The sequence below is a fragment of the Pimephales promelas genome, chromosome 25 (assembly GCF_988280905.1).
Source record: "Pimephales promelas chromosome 25, fPimPro1.hap1.1, whole genome shotgun sequence".
In the NCBI taxonomy this organism is placed as follows: Eukaryota; Metazoa; Chordata; class Actinopteri; order Cypriniformes; family Leuciscidae; genus Pimephales; species Pimephales promelas.
Genome location: NC_142793.1, coordinates 16059948 through 16081562, shown reverse-complemented (window position 1 = coordinate 16081562; position 21615 = coordinate 16059948). Strand labels below are relative to the sequence as shown.

Below are 21615 nucleotides of genomic sequence, written 5' to 3'. Positions count from 1 at the left end.
GCGAATGAGACTTAACATTTCAATCATGGTAAAACCGCATACAAAATTTTAACTGCATGTAAAAATACTTAGGCTTCGAGGCAGTTTTGGTTATTTAACTGATTTTAATCATGCCTAATAGATGTTTTTGGCAGTGGGTAAATTGCTTTGTTGAGATAACAACAAGAACAAACAATTCTCCTACCATTTTGCCTCAATTTTTACTGTACTTGTAGTTAGTTATAATCACATAGCCAGATTGTTAAAAAGTATCCATTTGGATTTTCATTTTTGATATTTACATTTTTAAATATATATATATATATATATATATATATATATATACAATGAAGGAGAATGATTTAATCATCAGAAACTCAAAATTGTTTGTTATCTGAACTAAATCAATTTTTTAAGTTGATTTGACAAAAGAAAAAATTTCGTAATTACTAATCATGAAAAGATTATTTTTTACAATAATTCTAATTATCAGTTTGTTAATGATTTTGTATATAGGCTATTATAATAATTATTTAATAATATAATAATGTTTTTTACACTTTAAAAAATATTCTTTGGAAATCATGACATTTATCACAATTAGTTGAATGTGTTGATAGCCCTAGCTTTATTTCTCTTTATTACTTTAATTGTGAGTAGAAAAATATAGATTTTAAAATCAATATTTTTCCATATAATATATTTTGTATTTTAAAAATTGATAACATTTTTTATTTCCCCACAAGATAAATTGGTCTTTTTATACTTTCTAAAAAAACATGCAGCTGTCTTTAATATTTTAGGGTTTGTGGCATCAAAAATTTAATCAAAACTAAAAGTTCATCAAAACTAAAGCAAGACTTTTCTTCTTTGCTTGCTAATTGTCCGTTTCTCAGGTGCATTGGTGAGAAAGAAGGGTGATATTATGGCTGATTAGGCTGTCGCCCAGGGGCGTTAGCGTTGAGTTTTCCCATAAGACACATCTGCTGTCTTGCTAATGGCTTGTTAATCCTTCTCAAGCTTGAGACTCATGCCTTGCTGCCACTGCATCTGGGGTCTGGTTACACTTCCATGTGCAAACTGTAGGTTTCTTCTGCTCTGACAACAAATTGCATCCTGCCCGCTTCCCACTTATCTGTGATTTGTGCCTGCCAGAGAGTGTCCGCTTCACTGGGCTATATTGGGCGACTCTTTGCTGCTGTGGGACTGGTAGCAGGTGGCGGGCGGAGTCCAGATCCCAAGTCGAATATGGAGTAGAGCTTCATTGGATAAGAAGAACACTGAAGATACTGATGACGGGGAAGGATTTGGCTGATTGTCATGGGAAAATCACATTATTAGAAGGTTTAGCTAGACGTCTGTGTGCTGCCAAGCTTTCCAGTGCAGCATGAATGTGAGTTTGTGGACACACTTCCCACTGCATTGCTCCAGCTGTTAAGTCAGCGTGTGCGGTTGCTCCGAGCCTTGTGCCTCTGCAACCAGACAACTTTGTGCCAGCGTGTGCGTGGTTGAATGTAAAAGGATAAGAAGATGCCTGCTATTCTAGTCGCGTCCAAGATGAAGTCGGGATTGCCCAAGCCTGTGCATGCTACCGCGCTACCCATTCCAGCTAGGGTGGCAGCCCAACAGAATGGACCACTGAAGCCCACGCAGCCCAGCCTCATCCCCTTGAAGTCTCCCATCTACAGACAGCAAAGTCAAGGCACTGCAACTTTACAGAAAAAGGCCAAAGACACATCAGGAGACCCTCAGGTTGGAACACTGATGCTTTTAATTTGTATGTGGCTTTGTGGTTGCATTCATGTTCTAACAGATGATCATCGTTGTTTGGGTAGTTTGATTCCACACAGACAGTTTTATACTTTGATTAAATAAATAAATGAAAATATGAATAATTTGTGCATTGACCATTTGGTCAGTTATCTTTATAGTACTATTGATCGTCTTCATCGACCTCATGTAAAGTATCAGGCTACAACAGGTATTTTTTTGTAATTGTGCAAATTATCACTTTGTTTCTCGTAATGGCATCTTTATATCTCACAATTGCAACTTTGTTTCTCATACTTCAGAGTTGCGACTATATCTTGTAATGGGAATTTTCAAGTAATCGCAACGTTATATCACAGTTACGACTTTGCAATGGCTACTTTATATGTTAAAATTACAAATCTCTAGTAACTTTTTCTCTAACATTTGTTTTTATACTTGAGACTATATTGTCTCGTTACTTGTTTTACGTAATTGCAACTTTATATCTCACAATTAAAATGTTGTTTCTTGTAAATGTTACTGTATATCTCAAAACTACAACTTTCTTGTAACTTTTTATCTCATAATTGGGACTGTTTTTTACATTTCCAACTTTGTCTCGCAATGTGACTATATCTCAATTTCAACTTTGTTCCTTGTAATTGCTACTATATATCTTAAATCTATAACTTTTTTGTAACTTTTTATCTCACAATTGACACTTTATATCTCACAATTACAACTTTGTTTCTTGTCATTGCTCCTTTACATCTCAAAACTACTATTTTCTTGTAACTTTATCTCATAATTGGGACTGTCTTTTATATTTGCAACTTTATGTTTCGCAATGTGACTTTATATCTCAATTACAACTTTGTTCCTTGTAATTGCTACTATATATCTTAACTTTAACTTTCTTGTAACTTTTTATCTCATAGTTGACACTTTATATCTCACAATTACAACTTTGTTTCTTGTCATTGCTCCTTTATATCTCAAAACTACAATTTTCTTGTAACTTTATCGCATAATTGGGACTGTTTTTTATATTTGCAACTTTATGTCTCGCAATGTGACTTTATATCTCAATTAAACTTTGTTTCTTGTAATTGCTTGCTACTATATATCTTAAAACTATAACTTTCTTGTAACTTTATCTCATAATTGGGGCAGTTTCTTATATTTGCAACTTTATATCTTGTAGTGTGACTATCTCATAATTGACACTTTATTATATCTGAAAATTACAACTTTGTTTTTTGTCATTGCTCCTTTATATCTCAAAACCACTATTTTCTTGTAACTTTATCTCATAATTGGGACTGTTTCTTATATTTGCAACTTTATGCCGTGCAATGTGACTTTGTCTCACAATTACGACTTTACGACTTTTTTTGGCTACTTTAGATCTGACATTTTTTATATCTAGTTATGACTATATCTCGGAACAAAAAAGTTTAAAGTTTCTTTTATGACTTTACGACTTTACGACTTTTTTTGGCTACTTTAGATCTGACATTTTTTATATCTAGTTATGACTATATCTCGGAACAATAAAGTTTAAAGTTTCTCATAATTGCAACTTTATGCCAACTCAATCGTGACTTTAAATCTTTCACAGTGTGGCTTCATATCTCACAATGACATTTTGTTTCTTGTAATTGTAACTTTATATCTCACAATATAACTTTTATAAAATAACTCTATGATGGAAACAGGCTTGCTTGCAAGGTGTTAGTGTTAATTGTGTTTTTGGAATATTAATGAACAGAATATAAAACTGCTAAATGCTTTGGTTTGTCATGTTGAAGTTCAAACTTTGCGGAGTTGTGCCCATATTCCAACATGACTTGACCTACAACAGCTGTGTACATTGTATTCATGTCTTTGAAACAGTTTCTCTTCTTTGGCCACATTACCACCTTTGTAACTACTGTTTGTAGAGCTTCCCGCTGAAAGCTCATGTGTTTATACATTTACATGTTAAAAATATTATGCTTTGTAAGAATAGATCCTGCTGACCTGGTCAAAGCAAATTGCCTATGAAAAGTCGCAGTGTTCTTCTTTTGGTCCACGGCAGCAGTGTGTAAGTTTATGTCTATGAGTGTATGCGTACATGTGTTTATATAGCTTCATACGTTCAGTCGAGCTTTGAAGGCAGCGAAGAGCCAAGTTCTTCATGTGGCGAGGTAGAATAAAAAGCTCAGCCAGTTGGCCTGTAATTACAGCACACACGCACACATAGACACGGTCATGGAGGTTTTACTACAGTGCTCCATTAGCGGCGGTGAGCCGCACTGCAGGTGGGCATTTGGCCATATGGATGGGATGCCACACACACCAATCCCAAAGGCCAATAGTGGGCACCCTTTAGCAGACACTGGTACTAATATACTACTATGCCCCCACATTGCACTGCTGTCCCTCTTTGTTTTGGCCAGGAAGGTGGAAAATGCTTCACATTTATGAAAATGGCACTAAATGTGTTTTGGGACAGCATTGGTGAGGATTAGTCACGGTTGGTTGCCTTGTAAAACAACGTGATGAATGCAGTTACTAGTTTGTAAAATATCTGCTTTTAGTCTTGTTTTTGGAAATGATGGAATTACCAAAGACAAGGAATGGAAAGTCCATTACAAGTTTAGGGACCACTTTTTGCTCTCTAAATTGTCCTTCACAAATTGAATTGCTTGGGTTTTATTGAGCTGATCTTTAAAAACTCGATCTTGAACCTTAAATGGAGAAATGCAATTTGGCATGTTTGCTCTGTTTTACAAAAAGTGTTTTGGCTGTGATTCTGTCCAAATACCGTAGTTTACCATACTTCGATTTGGTATTTATATTTAAATGCAGTAGTTATACTCCAAGTCTGTGGTACTTCAAATAAAAACCAAGGTAATACCAGAGTGCTCCTTTTATTTTTATTTTTTATTTTTTTGGAGCTATCTTGTTTTTAGCATCACTGTAAAAAATCTGGTTTAGATAACATAATATTTTGAGGCATCCAGGTTACTTACTTTTGTAAGTGAGTGTTGTTATTGTAAACTACTAATAAAAATTTGTAAACTACTAATAAAAATTAGCGATTGAAATAAAGCTTAAATTGTAGCTCTTGTGCTATCAAAAATAGACGGAGGCAGGATTGCAGTGTCAGAATAACAACGGTTGTGTTTTTAATGAACTCATGTGTCAGAAAAAACGTGCATTAACACACCCCAAAACCACATGAACATCTTAAAGGGGACATGTCCAATATACATGTGTGTCGATGATGAGTGAATTATGTCATCAGATCAATGATGTGTGAGCTTGTATCCGCCTCTACAAAAAAAAAAAAAAAAAAAAATTAAATGTTGCCTATAGGCTGAACTGATATAAGTTTCCTAGAACAAATAGGCTACAAAATATATATTTTACATTTAAAAAAAAAAATGCCACATCAAAATGTTTACAAATCCTATAATCGTATTAAAACATTAATGCCGATTGACCATCTACAATTGATTAATCTTAACCCTCATTTTTTTTGTTCAGAATGACTTGAGATTGATCAATTTAATGACGTTTATTTACAGTTCTCAGAAAAATCATTAACCAATATGTTTGTTATTAAAATGAATGTGGGGTCTTTTTGACCCCAAACAGAACATGATGGCTAAACACTGATTTGTTCTAATGTGATTGCGCACGTAATGCATCCTCATGTTAACATAGAACTTGGTTACTCCTCTTCCCCTGTGTTTTTATTATTCAAGATTATTATTCCCACATGCTGTCCACCGCAGCCTAGAGGTTTTGTTTACAGTGAAGGGGTGGAGCGGTTCTCCAAGTTCTGTGGGCAGAAATACAAACAACCCCCTGCAGGACTCACAAGGAGTCTCTGTATTAAAACCAGCAGTGGCTCCAGTTTTAAATGGTCCATGCTTAGCTCTGATCTGCATGATGGGCATTCACACCAGTTCTTATGTCCCATTTAGACCCATTTGGATATAACTAGACCAGCAACAAAACACCTACAGCCCTTCATTTCTGACCTCTAGTGGCCTATTGAGTCTTTGCTGCCTCCCAGTGCTCACTTTTTGTAGTTGCATGATGATTAAGATATAAAAGCATCAGGGATGTTTGGAATTGCATAGTACCATAATACACATGGTAATTTTGCAGTGTACAAATATATTGTATGCAAAAAATGTCAAATTCATTCTGCATTATACAACCAGAACACATGACATACTGTATCACACAATGCAATATGCCTAGCTGGATACCATTTTTGAGAATGGTGAATGGTCTGGAAGCCATGACAACTTTTTTCAGACTGCTACTTTTTTTTTCCATTTATAATTTTGTGTTTTATTTAAATTATTTATTTAAATGTTTATTCACTAAATAAAAACAAATGTTATAATATTTGATCAGACTGCCATTTTTTTCATTAATAAATTGTGCAAATATATTTAAATATATATATTTTTAATATTTAACAATTACCTTTTTCATATTTTTTTCACCTCCATTGTTTGGATAAAATGTTTTAAAACATTTAAAAATATTTATTCAAATAAATACAATAAGAATTTAATCCCAAAAAATCATAAAATAATCAAATATGTTTCTAAATATAGTTTTTTTTTTTTTTTTTACATTTAAAAAAAAAAAAAGAATTAGATGTACAACCTGATATTCCAGACTCTTTTGACAGCTTGCTTTTATTAATTTTCTTGGAAATTTCCCTGTCTACACTCTGATATTTAAATGGTAGCTGATCGGCCACAATGTGGCATTTGTCTTTCATCCATAAGCTCTAAACCCAGAGTTAGATGTTAAGTGCCTTTTCCTCATTCTGTCTCTCTCTATTTTTCTTTGGATGAATAGATTTATACAGATTGGGCCAACCACTACCTAGCCAAATCCGGACACACACGCCTGATTAAAGACCTCCAACAGGATGTTGCCGATGGCGTTTTGTTGGCAGAAATCATTCAGGTTGTAGGTAAGATTAAAGATTAAATCATTTTCCATACTTTAACAAACCCCTCTTCTTCCTTCAGAAAAAGTTAATACATAAAACCTACAATTTTGCTCCACCATACCAGTAAATCTAACCATAATGAGTAGGTTCGAGGAGGAGAACTGGGAAAGAAATGGACACACATAAGTATTAAGAAAACTCACCACCTCTGTTATTTTGAATGTGTTCTGAAGCTGTTTTATGAGATCAGTTTCTAAAAAGGGCCAATTTGTGGATGGTTTATGAGGCTACAAACTGTTTTGTGAACATTTTATTAAGCCAAAATGTAATTAACGTATGCAAGAGGAGGATACGCGTTCCTTCTTATTCCTATTACAAATACAAAAGCCTGAAGACCACACCAAATTGATGATGTGTTCATAAATCAACTAGCAGGTAAAAAATGGTGTTACTTTAATTCAGTGCCTCTGTTTTCTTTTTTCCATTCAGCAAATGAGAAGATTGCAGATATCAACGGATTCCCAGAGAGTCGCTCTCAAATGGTAAGACTCAAAATTTCTGTCCGGCGTGATAGGAAAAGAAACAAATAAGTAAAACTCTCAATCGAATGTCACTTGATGGTGGATCTAATGAAGAAGTGATCAAAATATTGATTTTGAAGATACTGAAAATGATAGTTTTGAGAATATGGACAGGCCTTGACATTTAGGCCTTGTCATGTCCTGTCTTTTGGACAAGTAAATCGCTCATTCGCTTTTTTGGTGGTGTAATTTCTAAAGCATTTTTCTCATCAGCTTTTACATATAGGCTACTTAAATCTGGATATTTTTTATATTTATTTATTTATTTACTTTTATAAAGGCCAATTTCTTTAACCTTGCAGCATGTTTCATGTCAAATTCTTACATTTGATCAATAAATTCAGTTAGACACTATAGGGCTGTTAGCCTACTGAAATGGAATAATTTACATTGCAAAATTACAACATCAATAAATAATGTTATTAGATTAATAATGCACATAAATGTTTGAATATACATAAAATGCAATGATATACGTTTAAACATAAAACTACACCGCCAAAAGGTGGCGGCAAGTGACCGCCTTAATGAGTGAGTCATTGAGTCGTTCATTCAAACGGTTCGTTCAAATACTGAATCATTTAGGAACAAAACACTGCGCGAAAGTATTGCTTTCCTTCGGAACCATTTTCGCCGTTGAAATAGAACAAAACAGTCTATTGTGTCTAAAATGTAAGTAACTAAACTAATTTTTACTACTTATTGAACTATAAAATCAATGTACATTTGCAATTGTGTTAATATTCAGCAAAACTGCTCCCTTGGTCGTGCTATGTTACATAACTATATCTATGTTCAGTTGTATAAATATAAATAACAAAATTTTTAACATTCTTCTGTGTGCTGCTATGCTCATTTGTTTTGATTTCTCCACGAAAGTCACAGCCCGACAGCACGCCTTTTGTTATCGGAAATAACACCATTATCAATCGCTGTTTAAGCCGAATGTAATAAAATCATTATCATTTGATGCTTATTTTTCTGTCTCTAAAGTTTTAAGCTAACTATACCTGACTGGTCGGGAAAGTAAAAATCTCTTTCACTTGCACCAATAAATCCACTTGTTCCTTTAATAAATCCGGACAAGCTAGCTTTAAGGGTTCGTAAGTTAATCAAAAAAGAAAATTATCCCATAATTCGTAGATTTTCCATTTAAGCCAAATATACATGATAAATGAGAGTATATTATGACAGAATTTCCATTTTTGGTTAAACTGGCCCTTTAAGAAACAACCTCAGGGGTGACAATGGCAGGTCTTGTTGACCTTAAAATCCTGGTGTTAACCAGCATGCTGTAGTCTGTCGTCTCGCCAGTGGTCAGGATAAAGATTGTAATGTCACAGGAACACCGCAGGATGGACCCACATGGTTGTAAACCACAAAACTACCCTATTGAGCACCATCTGTTTGGTTATGTTTCCTGTACACCTGAGTAAGTGTGCAAGTGTGGTGGGGTCACATTTTCCGAGGGGACAGCAAGCTCTTGATTTATGTCCGTGTTTCTCTCTCAAACAGATTGAGAACATTGATGCCTGTCTGTGCTTCCTGGCTGCTAAAGGAGTGAATATTAAGGGACTTTGTGCCGAAGGTGAGCGGACTCTTTAAGGGTTAACTAATGCTCAATAATATTTAAAATAAGATGTCAACAAGATTCTTTTCTTTTTCTGCCGAACCACAGAGATCCGCAATGGCAATCTGAAAGCCATTTTAGGCCTTTTCTTCATTCTGTCGCGCTTCAGGCAGCAGCAGCAGACTTGGAAACAGACCTCCAGCAATGTTCAGATGCTCCAGAACAACCAGGCCCACCGATGCGCCAGTCCTGCCCTGCCTCCTCACACTTCTCCCTGTCCTTCTCCTATCCAGCAACACTACACCTCCTCCCCATGTGCACAGAAAACACAGACAGACCTGCAGTCCAGGTATAATTTTCAATTCATCTACTGGATAGCTTCTTCATGGACATATAACATATCACCTGGATTGAAAGATCAGTAATCAATTTTTAATCTTTAAATAATTTGGTTGGAGGAAATTTTATTTTATATATATATATATATATATATATATATATATATATATATATATATATATATATATTTAAATTTATATATATAAATTAACATATTATATAAACAAACATATAACATTTTTAGATGCTTTCATACTGCTCTTCTTTTTCTTCCTCCTCTAACTTTTTATGCCCTTAACATTTCCAATGATTAACCTTTCATTATAGTATGTATTAATATTTTGAGTGAGACTTTGATTTTTATTTGAGTTTTTATTTTCATTTTAGTTGAAATAGTTTTGTGCTTTTGTCGTTTTTTATATATATATTTATTTATTTCTGTTTCATTTTAATGTTTTAGTGTTAGTATGTCATTTTTTTATAAATTTTTTAAGAATTGTAGTAACACGACTTAAACTTATTTTATTTTAGTTTGTTGCCAAGGCAACATCTCTTATTTAAGATTTTTAAGTAAAAATTGTTAATCTCATATGAAATATTAGTTATATTAATAATTATTTCAACTTTATTTAAATTAACAAAAAAAAAATTAAAACATTTTTAATCATTTTAGTTTTAGTTAACAATAACAACACTGGTTATTTCTCTAACTCTTCTATTCATCCCTTTTCTTTCTCTTTTGTCTTTATCTTGATCTTGAAGTCATCCATCAAAAGGCTCTGATCAGAAAAAAGCCATGAGACTCTCAGTTGCTCAGAAAAAGAACTCTAGGTCAGCTTTCCAGATTTATACATCCACTCTTGAAAACATCACAATGTTCCTGATCTACTGTACTTGTCCTCCTAGTAAATTACTTCACAGCAGCACCATCTACTGATGATCTTGTGATTCTACACAAGCCTATCTTGTTTCCTCAGGGCCAAAAACATGTGAATCCCCTTCAATAGTCATTTTGTTCTCGATCATATGATCAGATGTGGACTTTAATATAAAAGGTCACTGAGGTTTATTTATATAATTTGCACTCCAGTCCTGGGTCTTTGCAGCATAAATAGTTATTGTTTAAAGAGAAAGTTTGAGTTTGTTCTGACTGAACTCTTTGTCAGGCTTCAGAGCCCCTCTGTGAGGGCGGCTGGAACGGGCACAGAGAGTACACCTCGAAACACCAACAGACGCAGCCAAAGCTTCAACCAATGTGACCGATTTAAGCCGTCAATCTCTGCCTACGCTCATGAAAGAGGTGAGTTAATCACATCCATTTACACAATCTTGAGAATGATTGTTATGTAAGCAGTCATTTAGTAAAAACTGTTATTGTTAAATCATCCTGAAAGAAAAACCCAAGGTGTCTTGCTCAGTGCACAATGAATAACTCTGAGGTATTCGAACCTATAACCTTTCACCCACATCTTTAACCACAAGGCCACACCACCCATGGAGTCGGCAGGCTTTATTTCAGTATTATTTTTTACTAGAATTACCTGTGATTTTTTTTTTTTTTTTTTTTTACAGATTTATCGTACTTTTCCTTGCTCAAATTGGGATTGGTATTATTGATAAAAAAAAATGTTTTTCAAGAAATTTTATGATTTTTATTTTCAGAAACTAAAACTGGTCTTTTTAATACGTAAATATATTTCTCAAAAAGTATTTCTCCCCCCAGAAATTAAAATAGAACCAAAAATGAAGCTACTTACAAGAATGTCCAAGCTGCTCTCAACAAATAGTAGAAAAATGAAAATACATTTTTGTCATCATTTACTAACCCTTATGTTGTTCCAAACCTGTAAGACTTTCATTCATCTTCAAAAAACACAAATTATTAAGATATTGTTACAAAAATCTAAGCGATTTCTGTTCCTCCTTAGACAGTCCACGCAACTACCACTTCCAAGAGATTGTAAAACTAATCCATATGAATTGAGTGGTTTAGTCCAAATTTTCAGAACAGATTAGATCGCTTTATATGATGACAGATTTAATTTGATAAATAAACATTCATCAGCGAACATAAAAAGAAGCTCGACCGAACACGACCGACGCGTGAGAATAAACCTCATTGGTTCTTGCGGAAGCTCAAACGTGCTGATTAACACAAGAATGAATGAATTCATTCATTTAATTAATTTGATGGTCATATTCATATAAAGCAATTGTGTCTCTTCAGAAAAAATTTGGACAAAACCGCTCAATTCATATATGAACTCTTTTAAGCGACAAAGTTGCGTGGACTGTCAATGCAGGGACTGAAATAACTCAGATTTCATTAAAAATAACTTCATTTGTGTTTCGAAGATGAACGGAAGTCTTAGGGGTTTGTAACAACATAAGGGTGAATAAATGATGACAGAATTTACTTTTTATGTGATCTAAACCTTTAAGCTCTCACAAGTGGATAATGAAGAGAATTTAGTTCTGTTCCTCATGCTAAGTTATCGCAATGCTTAAAAAGGCTGGGAAGAAGCGCACAAGTAAATGGACTTACTTCATGGTAATTTATGGGTCTTTTGACCATAAAGACAACTTTATAGTTGCATTCGTTTTTTGAACCAGCACTTATTGGACATGAATTGTTACTTCAAGTTCTACAAAATATTTTGAACCAAAATTTTTCATGATAAGTGATCCAAACCATCCTCCCTTGATTTGTTTAAAGTTTGGTAACTGCTCATTTTGTTCACATTTTTATGATTCTTTAATTTCATGTTGTTGACACATTTTTGGCACGCTGTTGTTACATTAAGGTAGGCTTGTTGGTTTACACACTTCAGCATTTAGTTATTTAGCGTGACTGTTTCCCCACTAACATGTCACATTTTTGTATCCAAGACATTCATAAAACCGTATAAAAAGTATTTTTCCCTTTTGCACAATCATGATGTACATGTTTGTGTGCATGCATGCATCTGTGTTTGTGTGTGGTTCGTGTGGACTCTCGGCTGCACACTGCTGGATCTGGTATGTTGATGATGAGGCGTTTGCTTCTCACTGATTCAGCTCTAATTAGTGTACTTGTGGCAAAACCAGCGCAAGAAGAGAGAGAAAAGTCAATGATTATGACAGAGCTTTATATACAGTGAGATCAAACGGCTAGGAAGACATGCGAGGAATAGGACTGTTATGTGAATTTTACTCCGATTGCCTGTAAGGTAAGCACCGCTTAACTAAGTTTTTATGCAACAGGCTAGTAAATAATTGCATAATTAAATAATGCATACAATGGGAATCACCAGTTTAGCAGTGCAGGAAAATAAAATCAGGGAAAGACAGTGACTGATCAGAAAAGGTCAAATGAAACGTTTAACTTTTTTACTTAGTCTTTGAAAGAGTTTGGTTTCATCACATACTGAATTTTCATGCAATTCAGGCTAATTGTATAAGCTATTAAATATTATTGTATGTATTATATAATAATAATACAAAATATTTGTCCATTTTTGTTTTATTTTATATTTTTGCATTAGTATTATGACTGAAAGCACATAAAAAATGTGCCTTGGAAATGGTTTGTTTTTATATTTAACCAAATAATCAGTTTCTTCACTCACATCTCAAATGTCAAGAAATGCTCCACAGTAACTCTCCTTTACTAAAAACCCTGGATCTCAAAAATAAATATTAATACATTACTTCACATACTTTAAATATTTATCTTCATAGTTTTCTCAGCACTTCATCCAATACGCTCTCATATTTCCAAACTCCCACGGGTGTCACTCTTGCTAATGTCTATGTGCAACAGCTTGACTGCACTTGCTAGTTTTTAAAAGATTTGACCCATTTTCTCTGTGCCTTTGACCTCCCTACTTGTCCAAGTGCCTGTTTCAGTAGTTGACACCAAGCAATGGATTAAATTGACGTTTATATTTAACTCTCTTGTGAATTTACAGAGAAAACCACCTCATCACCAATAATGGTTGATCATGGACCAATCAGCTCTTCCATTCCTTCACCCAGCTGTACGAGCACCACAACTTCCACCTCTAAACCCTGGAGAAGCAAGTCGCTCAGCGCTAAACACACTGCCACATCCTCCATGGTAACGGTTAAACAACCAGCTCCAGATTCTCTTGAGGTTCCTCCTAAGGTGATTGCCCAGAAGTCCATGCTGGAAAAGCTCAAGCTCTTCAACAGCAAAACGGGTTCCAGAGCCTCCAAGGTTGTCAGTACAGACGATGTGGAGCATGTTGAACCAGAAGGCGGCCAGATTTGCCCCATCCACCCAGGAAACCAACGGCCTGTCACCCCCAGCAGTTCTGGCAGCTCAAGTCCCAAGCTAGCTCTGAAAGGCTTTGCACAGTTGACGCTTGGAAAATCTTTGGCGCCGAAAACAACCTCGGCAAAAGCGTCTGAAAACCTTAAAGAGAAGTCAAAGCCTAAAGAGAAAGAAAAGCTCAAACAGCTTCCTGTTACAGATCCCAAACACCTGAAAGGAGACACAAAAACTGACGGACTTGTTGTACTAGACTCGAAGAAGGCTGTTCCCAAAGGAAACAAAGCAAAAAAAGACAATGCAAAGTCAGCCATGAGTGGAATTCCCAAACCAAGCCAAGGAGGAAAGGGTTCAGCTGCAAATAAGACTGTAGCGTCGCCCCCTTGTGGTGCGGAGGGAGAGCGGTTACGGAGCACAAAGATAGGAGGTCTGTCTGTGCATAAAGGGCAGAAAGATAACAGAAACTACAGCTTTACATCTAGCTTAGCATTTTCAGATGGGAAAAGTAGCCAAGATCTCACCCTTGGTGGTGCGCAGACCCACTCAACAACCAGCAATATGGTCAGTGTGCAACTTCCACAGCTCCAGCAACAATACAGCCATCCCAACATGGCCACTGTCGCCCCATTCATGTACAGGTAACACCTTTGTGGGGCTTTTAATGTGTTATCCTGCTTACTCCATTTGGTTCTAAACTAGTATGTTGTCCTGTCACTATGTAGGTCTCAAACTGAAATTGATAAGACTGGGCTGGTGACACGAGCAGGCCTGTGCAGCAAATCTATCCATACTTCTCTTGAGAACCTGACAGGTAAGCGTTATGAGAATAATGAGAATGAGTACAGAAAAATAAACTTGAGTGTTGGGGAAGCTACTTGAAACTGTAATTGAAAATGATATAAATAGTCACTGCCACAAGTGAGTTGTTAAATCACCCACTGTAAAAAATAAAAAACCGGCAGCTGTGGTTGCCAGAACTTTACTGTTAAAAATACTGTAGGAACGTTAATGGTTTTACAGACTAAACTTAAAATTTACAGTAATAAACCGTAATTTATTTTCTGATAAAATCTGGATTTACCAACTTATTGATGTATTGGTATCTGTTTTAGACCATTGTAATACACTGACAACCAACAATCATCACAACAGTGATGAGAGTTACATAAGCCAGTGGTTCTCAAACTTTTTCAGGAGGAGGCCCCCTTGTGTAGGGTGAATCCTTTTGTGGCCCCCCAAAAGAAAACTCATAACGAAAACATCCTCAAACGTACAATTTTACTTACAAATTTTAGATTGTACCAAAAACAAATGAATTTGTACAATGCTGGAACAACAGTTCTGTTTTTAGCTTTATGTCTTTGAATATACAAAATTAGTTAAATTGTACATTTCATTAAATATAACATTTTTTTTATAAAAAATGGTTTTGACAGTTAACAGTAACATTGTCTGAAAAGTGCAACAAAAGTATTGAATACTGAACATTTGTGATGTTCATAGTAAAAGATAAACACTGAAAAATTAATTTGCTGATTGTAAAAAAGTGCATTAAACTTCTTACATTTTAAGGTAGTAAATGACAGTAGCTCAAGTTTGGTTTGCAAATTTGAACAGCAATCTGTTTTTTTTCAGCAAGAAAAAAAAAAATTCTACTCTACTTAAATAAATACAGAATACAGAATAAATACAGAATTCTATAAATAAATATAGAAGACATACAATTTTATACAAGTTTTACAATATAAAAGAAATCATGCAATGCAGATTTTACATAGGACAATCCAAACTTACATACAGGTAAAATAATTTTTTTAAATAATTTCATATTCTAGAATTTCTTTGCGGCCCCCCTAGCGCCATCTAGTGGCCCCCCAGGGGGCCACGGCCCCCAGTTTGAGAACCGTTGACATAAGCAACCACAGCTCATCACAAGTGAATACTTGTTTAAAGCAATACTTAATTCAAGAAGCTGCACAGTGTCATTCACACAAACATTAAGCACCATCATGGTAACACACATGAAATTAAAAAAAAGCAATAAACATTAATTTAACAACATTAAATGTAACATATAACCCTAATGTACATAACTGATTAAAAAAAAACAATAAAACTATGTAGAACCATAGTTATTTCAACAAAAATACATAAAATGTGAAGTGTCACACAGGGAATTGTGGGAATGTCAATTTACGTTTTTTCACTGTAAATTATACAATGATTTGTTCTTTTTCACTTTCGAAAACTGTAAATTTAACGGTATTTTACTGTAAAATTATATCACAGTTATTTACCGTGTATAGTACGGAAACTTTCTGTTTACCAATTAACAGTTTTGCACTGTAGCATTTTTACAGTATTTTACCGTTAAAATCACGGTTATTTTTTAGTGATTCACAGTGAATCATTTTAGTGAACTGAACCATTATGCATTTAGCAGAATTATAGTAAATAATTTTAGTTCCCTTTCGTCCTGGGAAGTCCAACATGTCGTCGGGGAGTTCCCTGACGAATTGGAATTGGAACTCCCCGACGACACGTCTCTGAAACGAGGGTTACATACGTAACCGAGACGTTACTGGTAGCAAATCTTTTTAGTGATTTCATAGCCCTTCATAGCAAATCATTTTAATGTTTCATAGTGTTAATAATTTTAGCAAATGATTTGAATAATTTAACAGTTCACTTAAATGAATCAGACATTTCAGTTTAGACTTGCTCAGGAAACCATTGTTTTACCATGTCACAAGGCTGAATGTTGGACTTGTTACTGGGAAAAACTGTTTCGAAACAGTCTAATATCACTCTACTAAACATTTTAGTAGTGTTGCCACTTTTGGATAGTTACTCCCCAAATCTAATGCCTGGTTAGGACAAGGTCATTAACTGTGTCTTTGTATAAAACAACACTGATTATTTAAGAATAAGTGAGCAGTGTTTTCCGAACTTTGAGGCCAATGTCAGGCCAGTCTGAGAGTGAACAAGAAAACAAAACAGCACTCATCTGCATGTAAAAGGCTATGAATGTCAAGGAGTTGCCAAGGCCTACCAGCATGTGTGTGTGTGTGTGTGTGTGTCCTGTCTCAGTCTGTCAGAACTTTGTGTGGAGAGAAAAACTCTTCTCCACAGGGGAAGTTCCCTGGGCTGGTGTGGACATGAGAGCTGTATTATAAATTCCCCTCTCTTTTCCATGGAGGAAAGAAAAAGGCAGGACCGCCATCACAAGAGCTTCTTTCACGAATCAGTCGGGACATTCTCTTGGAAAACAACTCTGAATGTGTCAGACAGACCTTTTATCCATCTTAATAGAAGCGTAGGAGAGTCAGGGACACGTTGCCACCAGAAAAAGCACAGGACATTAGTAGCTCTGTGAAGTCTTTTTCTGCAAACGAGACAAAGATCTGTACCACTAGAAGAAGACCTAAATGAATCATCTTCTCAATGGACCAAGCAGAACGCCATTGTCCGTTGGCATCTCCTCTCCGAACTGAAGGAACAAGTGATGGTTCTCATGAGGACATCTTAGACTTGGATGACTGCTCCAGTCTCAGGAGAAAGGACAGGTTCTGGGGTGTAGACAGTTCTGGTGGACCTCCAAAATCATCTAAATGTTTGGCTGAACACACTCAATCAAGTGTTTTGAATGAAAGGGAGCTCAACACTATCAGCTCTGTATATCAGCTGCATTTGAGCCAACACTCTTGTGTGTGGGATGGAATTGCTCGGGTTAATGAGGAGATCCTTCTAACCATGTTGGACATGTTTGAGAATCATGAAAGTGAGTAGATGAGTGTTGGATGACTGTTTTAAAAAACTAGGAGGAATTTAACACACCTGAAGTCTTGATTTTCCATTTTTGGCTGCTTTTTTGTCACTTTTTATTCGATAAAGACAGTAACAAGAGGAGAAATGGACCTGCGAATTTTATATTAGAATGTGTAGTAACTGTTAAGACATCTCTTTTTTTCTTGGAAGTCTGCCATTGTTGGCTTGAAAGAGAAAACTGACTATACAAGAGGATGTTTTCGCATAGTGCCCCTTTTGGCAATTATAATCATGTGCGTTAACTACTTGGCTAAAGCAAATCTGTTAAAATGTTGTTGTTTTTTTGTTTTTTTAATTAGTTTTAGATAATGACCCTGAAATCTGGCATGACAGCAGTTGACTTGAAAAATTGAATATAGACCATTTTGCAAGATGTAAACAAAACTGGTCCAGAAGCACTTCCTGTTTCAGTTTTTTAACACTACATAAAAGCTGGGATAAAATACAACCGACAGAACATATAAAACTGAGTCAAAAAGTTAAACAAACATCTTTAAGATTTTTTCTTTCCATGTGAAATAAAGAAAACAGTTACAAACTGAAACAGGAAGTGTTTCTGGACCAGTGTTGTTTACATCTTTCAAAATGGTCTATAGACATTTATGCTAATTTACGCTAGCGCCCAATGCTTAGCCTACTTGCGTTGCATTATCACTTTCATCCCATCAGATATCTTTGCAAATAAAGCCAAACTAAATCCTGTTTTAAAAATAAAATGTTCTATAATTGAAGTAGTTTGAGAGGAAACTAGTTTTTTTTTACCCAAAAGGTGGGAAGAGAACAAAGATTTAGCATTAGCCTAAGCGAGCAGTTCTGAAAGAGGTTGTTTGTGGTTTTTACAGCCTCTAGGAATGTACTTTTCCACGGCACTCATTCTTTTACACGTTTTACATCATGTGTGAGTGTTTGTGTGTGTGTGAGTGAGTGTGCTCTGTACCTTCTGAGCCCCTTGTGGACCTCTTATGATCAGTAAACAGCCGTTAATCCAAGCCAAATCCCCTCTCACCTACGGCATACACTGCGTGTTTATTTTTAAGCAGCGGTTGGCTAACGTTTCGTACGTTAACGTTGGTGCAAGAAAACAAAAAGCTCTTTTACGCTAGGAGATTTAACTTCACAAGAAGTTAAAGGGGCAGAGTTAGTGCTGTGATGCCAATACAGAGGTCGGAGTTGCTTCATTTACACTATCCCATGATTCTTCGGGTTTTAGCTGCATTTCTGAAGTATTTTAGGTGTGTGAATGTGTGTGTGTGTGTGTGTGTGTGTTCAGACATGCTTTAGAGTTATAGTAGCAGCTGTTTGCAGACTTTGGTGATGGTGATGAGTCTGGTTTCCTCAGGTGAGGACTCCGAAAACAAGAGGCTACGTACTGCGAAAAACATTGCTGATCTGAGGCAAAACCTTGAGGAAACCATGTCCAGTTTGAGGGGGACGACACATGTCAGTCACAGGTAAAAGCCAGTGTGATGTGTTTTATTTTTTCTCATATTTTGTGTATGTTTCAGCCTGATAGAAGTGACTAAAGTTTGTTTAATTCTTCTGAAATATGACTTATCTTAAAGGAAAGTTTAAAGCAAAGGATTAGAGTGACGCTCTTACAATTGAAGCGAATGGGGCCAAGCCGTAAACGTTAAAATTTACTATTAAATTTTAACAAGAGAATTATTATTATTATTAAGTACTTTTATAGAATTATTAGCACCAAATGTTTTCTTTTAAATCATTAATTTAAAAATAGACCCCATTCACTTCAATTGTCTAAAAGTGTCATTTTGATTAACCCAACAATCTGGCGAACTGGTGGTCAACCCAAAGGGCTCCCGCTAGTGGTAGTTAGTTCTTACTGCATTTTCTGTGGTGTTAGTTCATGTTCAGACTCTAAATGACTTCTATTCAGTAGGGTTGAAGTACAACATGACATTAATAATGACTGGGCATGCACAGTTCAGAAAGCACCCCATTGTTCCCGGGTGTGTGAACCCTTTTATCTCTGGGGGTTTGTGGGTGTTAAACTTGAAATGGCTTTGAGGAAGACATTTTGATTGGCATTAGGAGCTCATTTGGGGGGTGCCGGGTTTTTTGTCTTTGCCGTGATCAGTTTGATACGCGTCTCGGCCTTCCAGGGTACAAAAGCTGGCCGTGAAATCGTCTGAAGGCCACATACTGCCTGCTAATACTAGATAAAAAGCTTGTTTTAATATCCCAATGAAACGCTGTCCCGACAGGATGCATAATTTTGCCAAAAATTCAACAATGCTTTTTGCCTGATGCTTGCTCTCTTTCTTTCAAAAAGGTATATTTACTCCCAAAAAAACTTACATTATTTACTCACCTTCATGTCATTCCAACCCCATATTATTTTCTTTTCTGAAACAAAAAAAGGATTTATTTATTTATTTTATTTTATTTTATTTTTAGATATTTTACCGAATGTCTGCTGAATGTAGTTTCAGTTGTGGCTTGAATTTTTGTTAGTTAACTAAAACTACAGGGAATTTAAAATAATTTTAATTCTTTATTGAAATCGAGCTGGAAAAAAAATAAGTAAAGAATATTAAAAATATATATTTTGGCAACTTACTACCGAAAACCAATATAAATTAAAGCTAAATAGATATATTTAAAAAAAAAAAAAAAGTGACAAAAACAGAATTACTGAAATGAAAACTGAAACCACAGAAATAAAAGCCTATTTCAAATATTAGTAAATACTATAATGGCATAAATAATACTAAAATAACAAATTATTTCATTGATGAAAAACCTGAATTGATCAGGTGCCTGAAAAACCCTTTTTTATCATGTAAACCTCTCCTTTTGTCACTTCTTTGATATTAGGTTAAGAATAAGTGTTAAGCATTATGTTCTAGGTCTAACAAGTGTCCAATCAAAATCAATAAATAACATAAATATACGTAATTATTTATTGATTATTCTCTGATCATTGGTGTGTGTTTTGAACATCTTAAACTCATTTGTCACATATACGTAGTCAGTGATGTTATATTGAATCAGAATAAAATAAAGAACAAAGTCAAGATGTTAATAAACCCACTGTATAGTTTATGGTTATTATGTCATTAACTTCTCATGTTTTTTCTTTCTCGCTGCCTGCCAGCACTCTTGAGACCACCTTTGACAGCACAGTAACCACAGAGGTCAATGAGAGGGCCTTGCTTACCCGCCCTGCTTCTGCACTGCCCTGGCGGCTGGGCTCATCCAGTCCTCGTCTACAAGCTGGTGATGCCCCCTCTTCAGGAAACACGTTCGTACACCACGGCAGTGGCTCTGAGCGGCACACGCACAGACGTCAGACCTGCACACACAACGGAGTCGTCTGCGGCCTTGAGCTCTCAGAGAAGGTGGAGGAGCTGGAGGGCGTCGCCATGGAAACGGCAGGGTACATGAGTGATGGAGACGTCCTGGGCAAGAGCATGAGGGTGGATGGTGTTTCCACTGGGTGAGTGTGGTTTGATTCTGTGTTTGCAAAAGTTTTCAAATGTTACATATTGATAGATGACGATACATCAGCTTTAAAGTAGGATAGGCAATTATTTTATAAAATAAATGGTTACAAAACTCATTTCACATCCTGATAGCAATCAATATTAGAAGTGATCTAAAAACTAAAACATGTGCATATAACTTCTGTGGAAGTCTCAGGACCAAAAAATGTTTGTTCAATCAATACAGGTAAGAATGCATCGCTTTGTATCTGCCTCTGGGTGGCGCTCTTTAGTTAGTCCTTTTTGACTAGTTTATTTTGATTGATTTACTTTCAAACAGAATATTCTAATCAATCAATTTTTAATCAATCAACTTTTTTGAATATACACAAAATGTGCAACTCATCCTTTTAACAAGTTAAAATGTCCGTTTAACGCTATATATCAAAAGATGCACTGTTAATGCAAGTGCGCAGTGGCTCGACGCGCCCTGCACTGAATTCCTACTGTGTCCCATGAGCGGTTAGCCACAGCTTTTTAGCATGTAATCATGTAACACAGATCCAGCTTTCTTTATTCACTTCACTCTTTCATTGTGCCGTTCCCTAGGAGCTCTGCCAGTTTTTGCCTGCATGCTCAAAGTCCCCGGTGCACTGGTGTGGTTTGTGGCAACATGCAAATTACAGTATGTTTAGATGGTGTTGTTTCTTGACTCTTGGCTTTGTTTTGCATCATGCAACATCCCAATAGCCCGTCTGCTTCTGTATGCAGCTTTCAGTAGCTAGTTACTGACATAAATTTGAGAAGCCTCAATAGCTCTTTCATGTTAGTAATTATTTTGTTCATATGTCTGTTATCAGCTGTTAATTTCGGAG

At 35.6% G+C, this 21615-nt stretch overlaps 1 protein-coding gene across 3 annotated transcripts in view; it reads left to right on the top strand.

The window, feature by feature from the left end:
* Positions 1-1494: 1494 nt before the first annotated feature.
* Positions 1495-21615, top strand: part of nav2b (neuron navigator 2b) — a 65320-nt gene continuing 45199 nt past the window's right edge. For all 3 annotated transcript variants that reach the window (XM_089127917.1, XM_089127918.1, XM_039647949.2), the window contains exons 1-11: positions 1495-1731; positions 6607-6724; positions 7193-7245; positions 8800-8872; positions 8963-9203; positions 9956-10024; positions 10360-10493; positions 13144-14104; positions 14189-14277; positions 18634-18745; positions 20413-20754. In XM_089127917.1, the coding sequence (XP_088984043.1) occupies positions 1510-1731; positions 6607-6724; positions 7193-7245; positions 8800-8872; positions 8963-9203; positions 9956-10024; positions 10360-10493; positions 13144-14104; positions 14189-14277; positions 18634-18745; positions 20413-20754 (2414 nt within the window). In that variant the 5' untranslated portion in view covers positions 1495-1509. The remainder of the gene's footprint in view (positions 1732-6606; positions 6725-7192; positions 7246-8799; positions 8873-8962; positions 9204-9955; positions 10025-10359; positions 10494-13143; positions 14105-14188; positions 14278-18633; positions 18746-20412; positions 20755-21615) is intronic.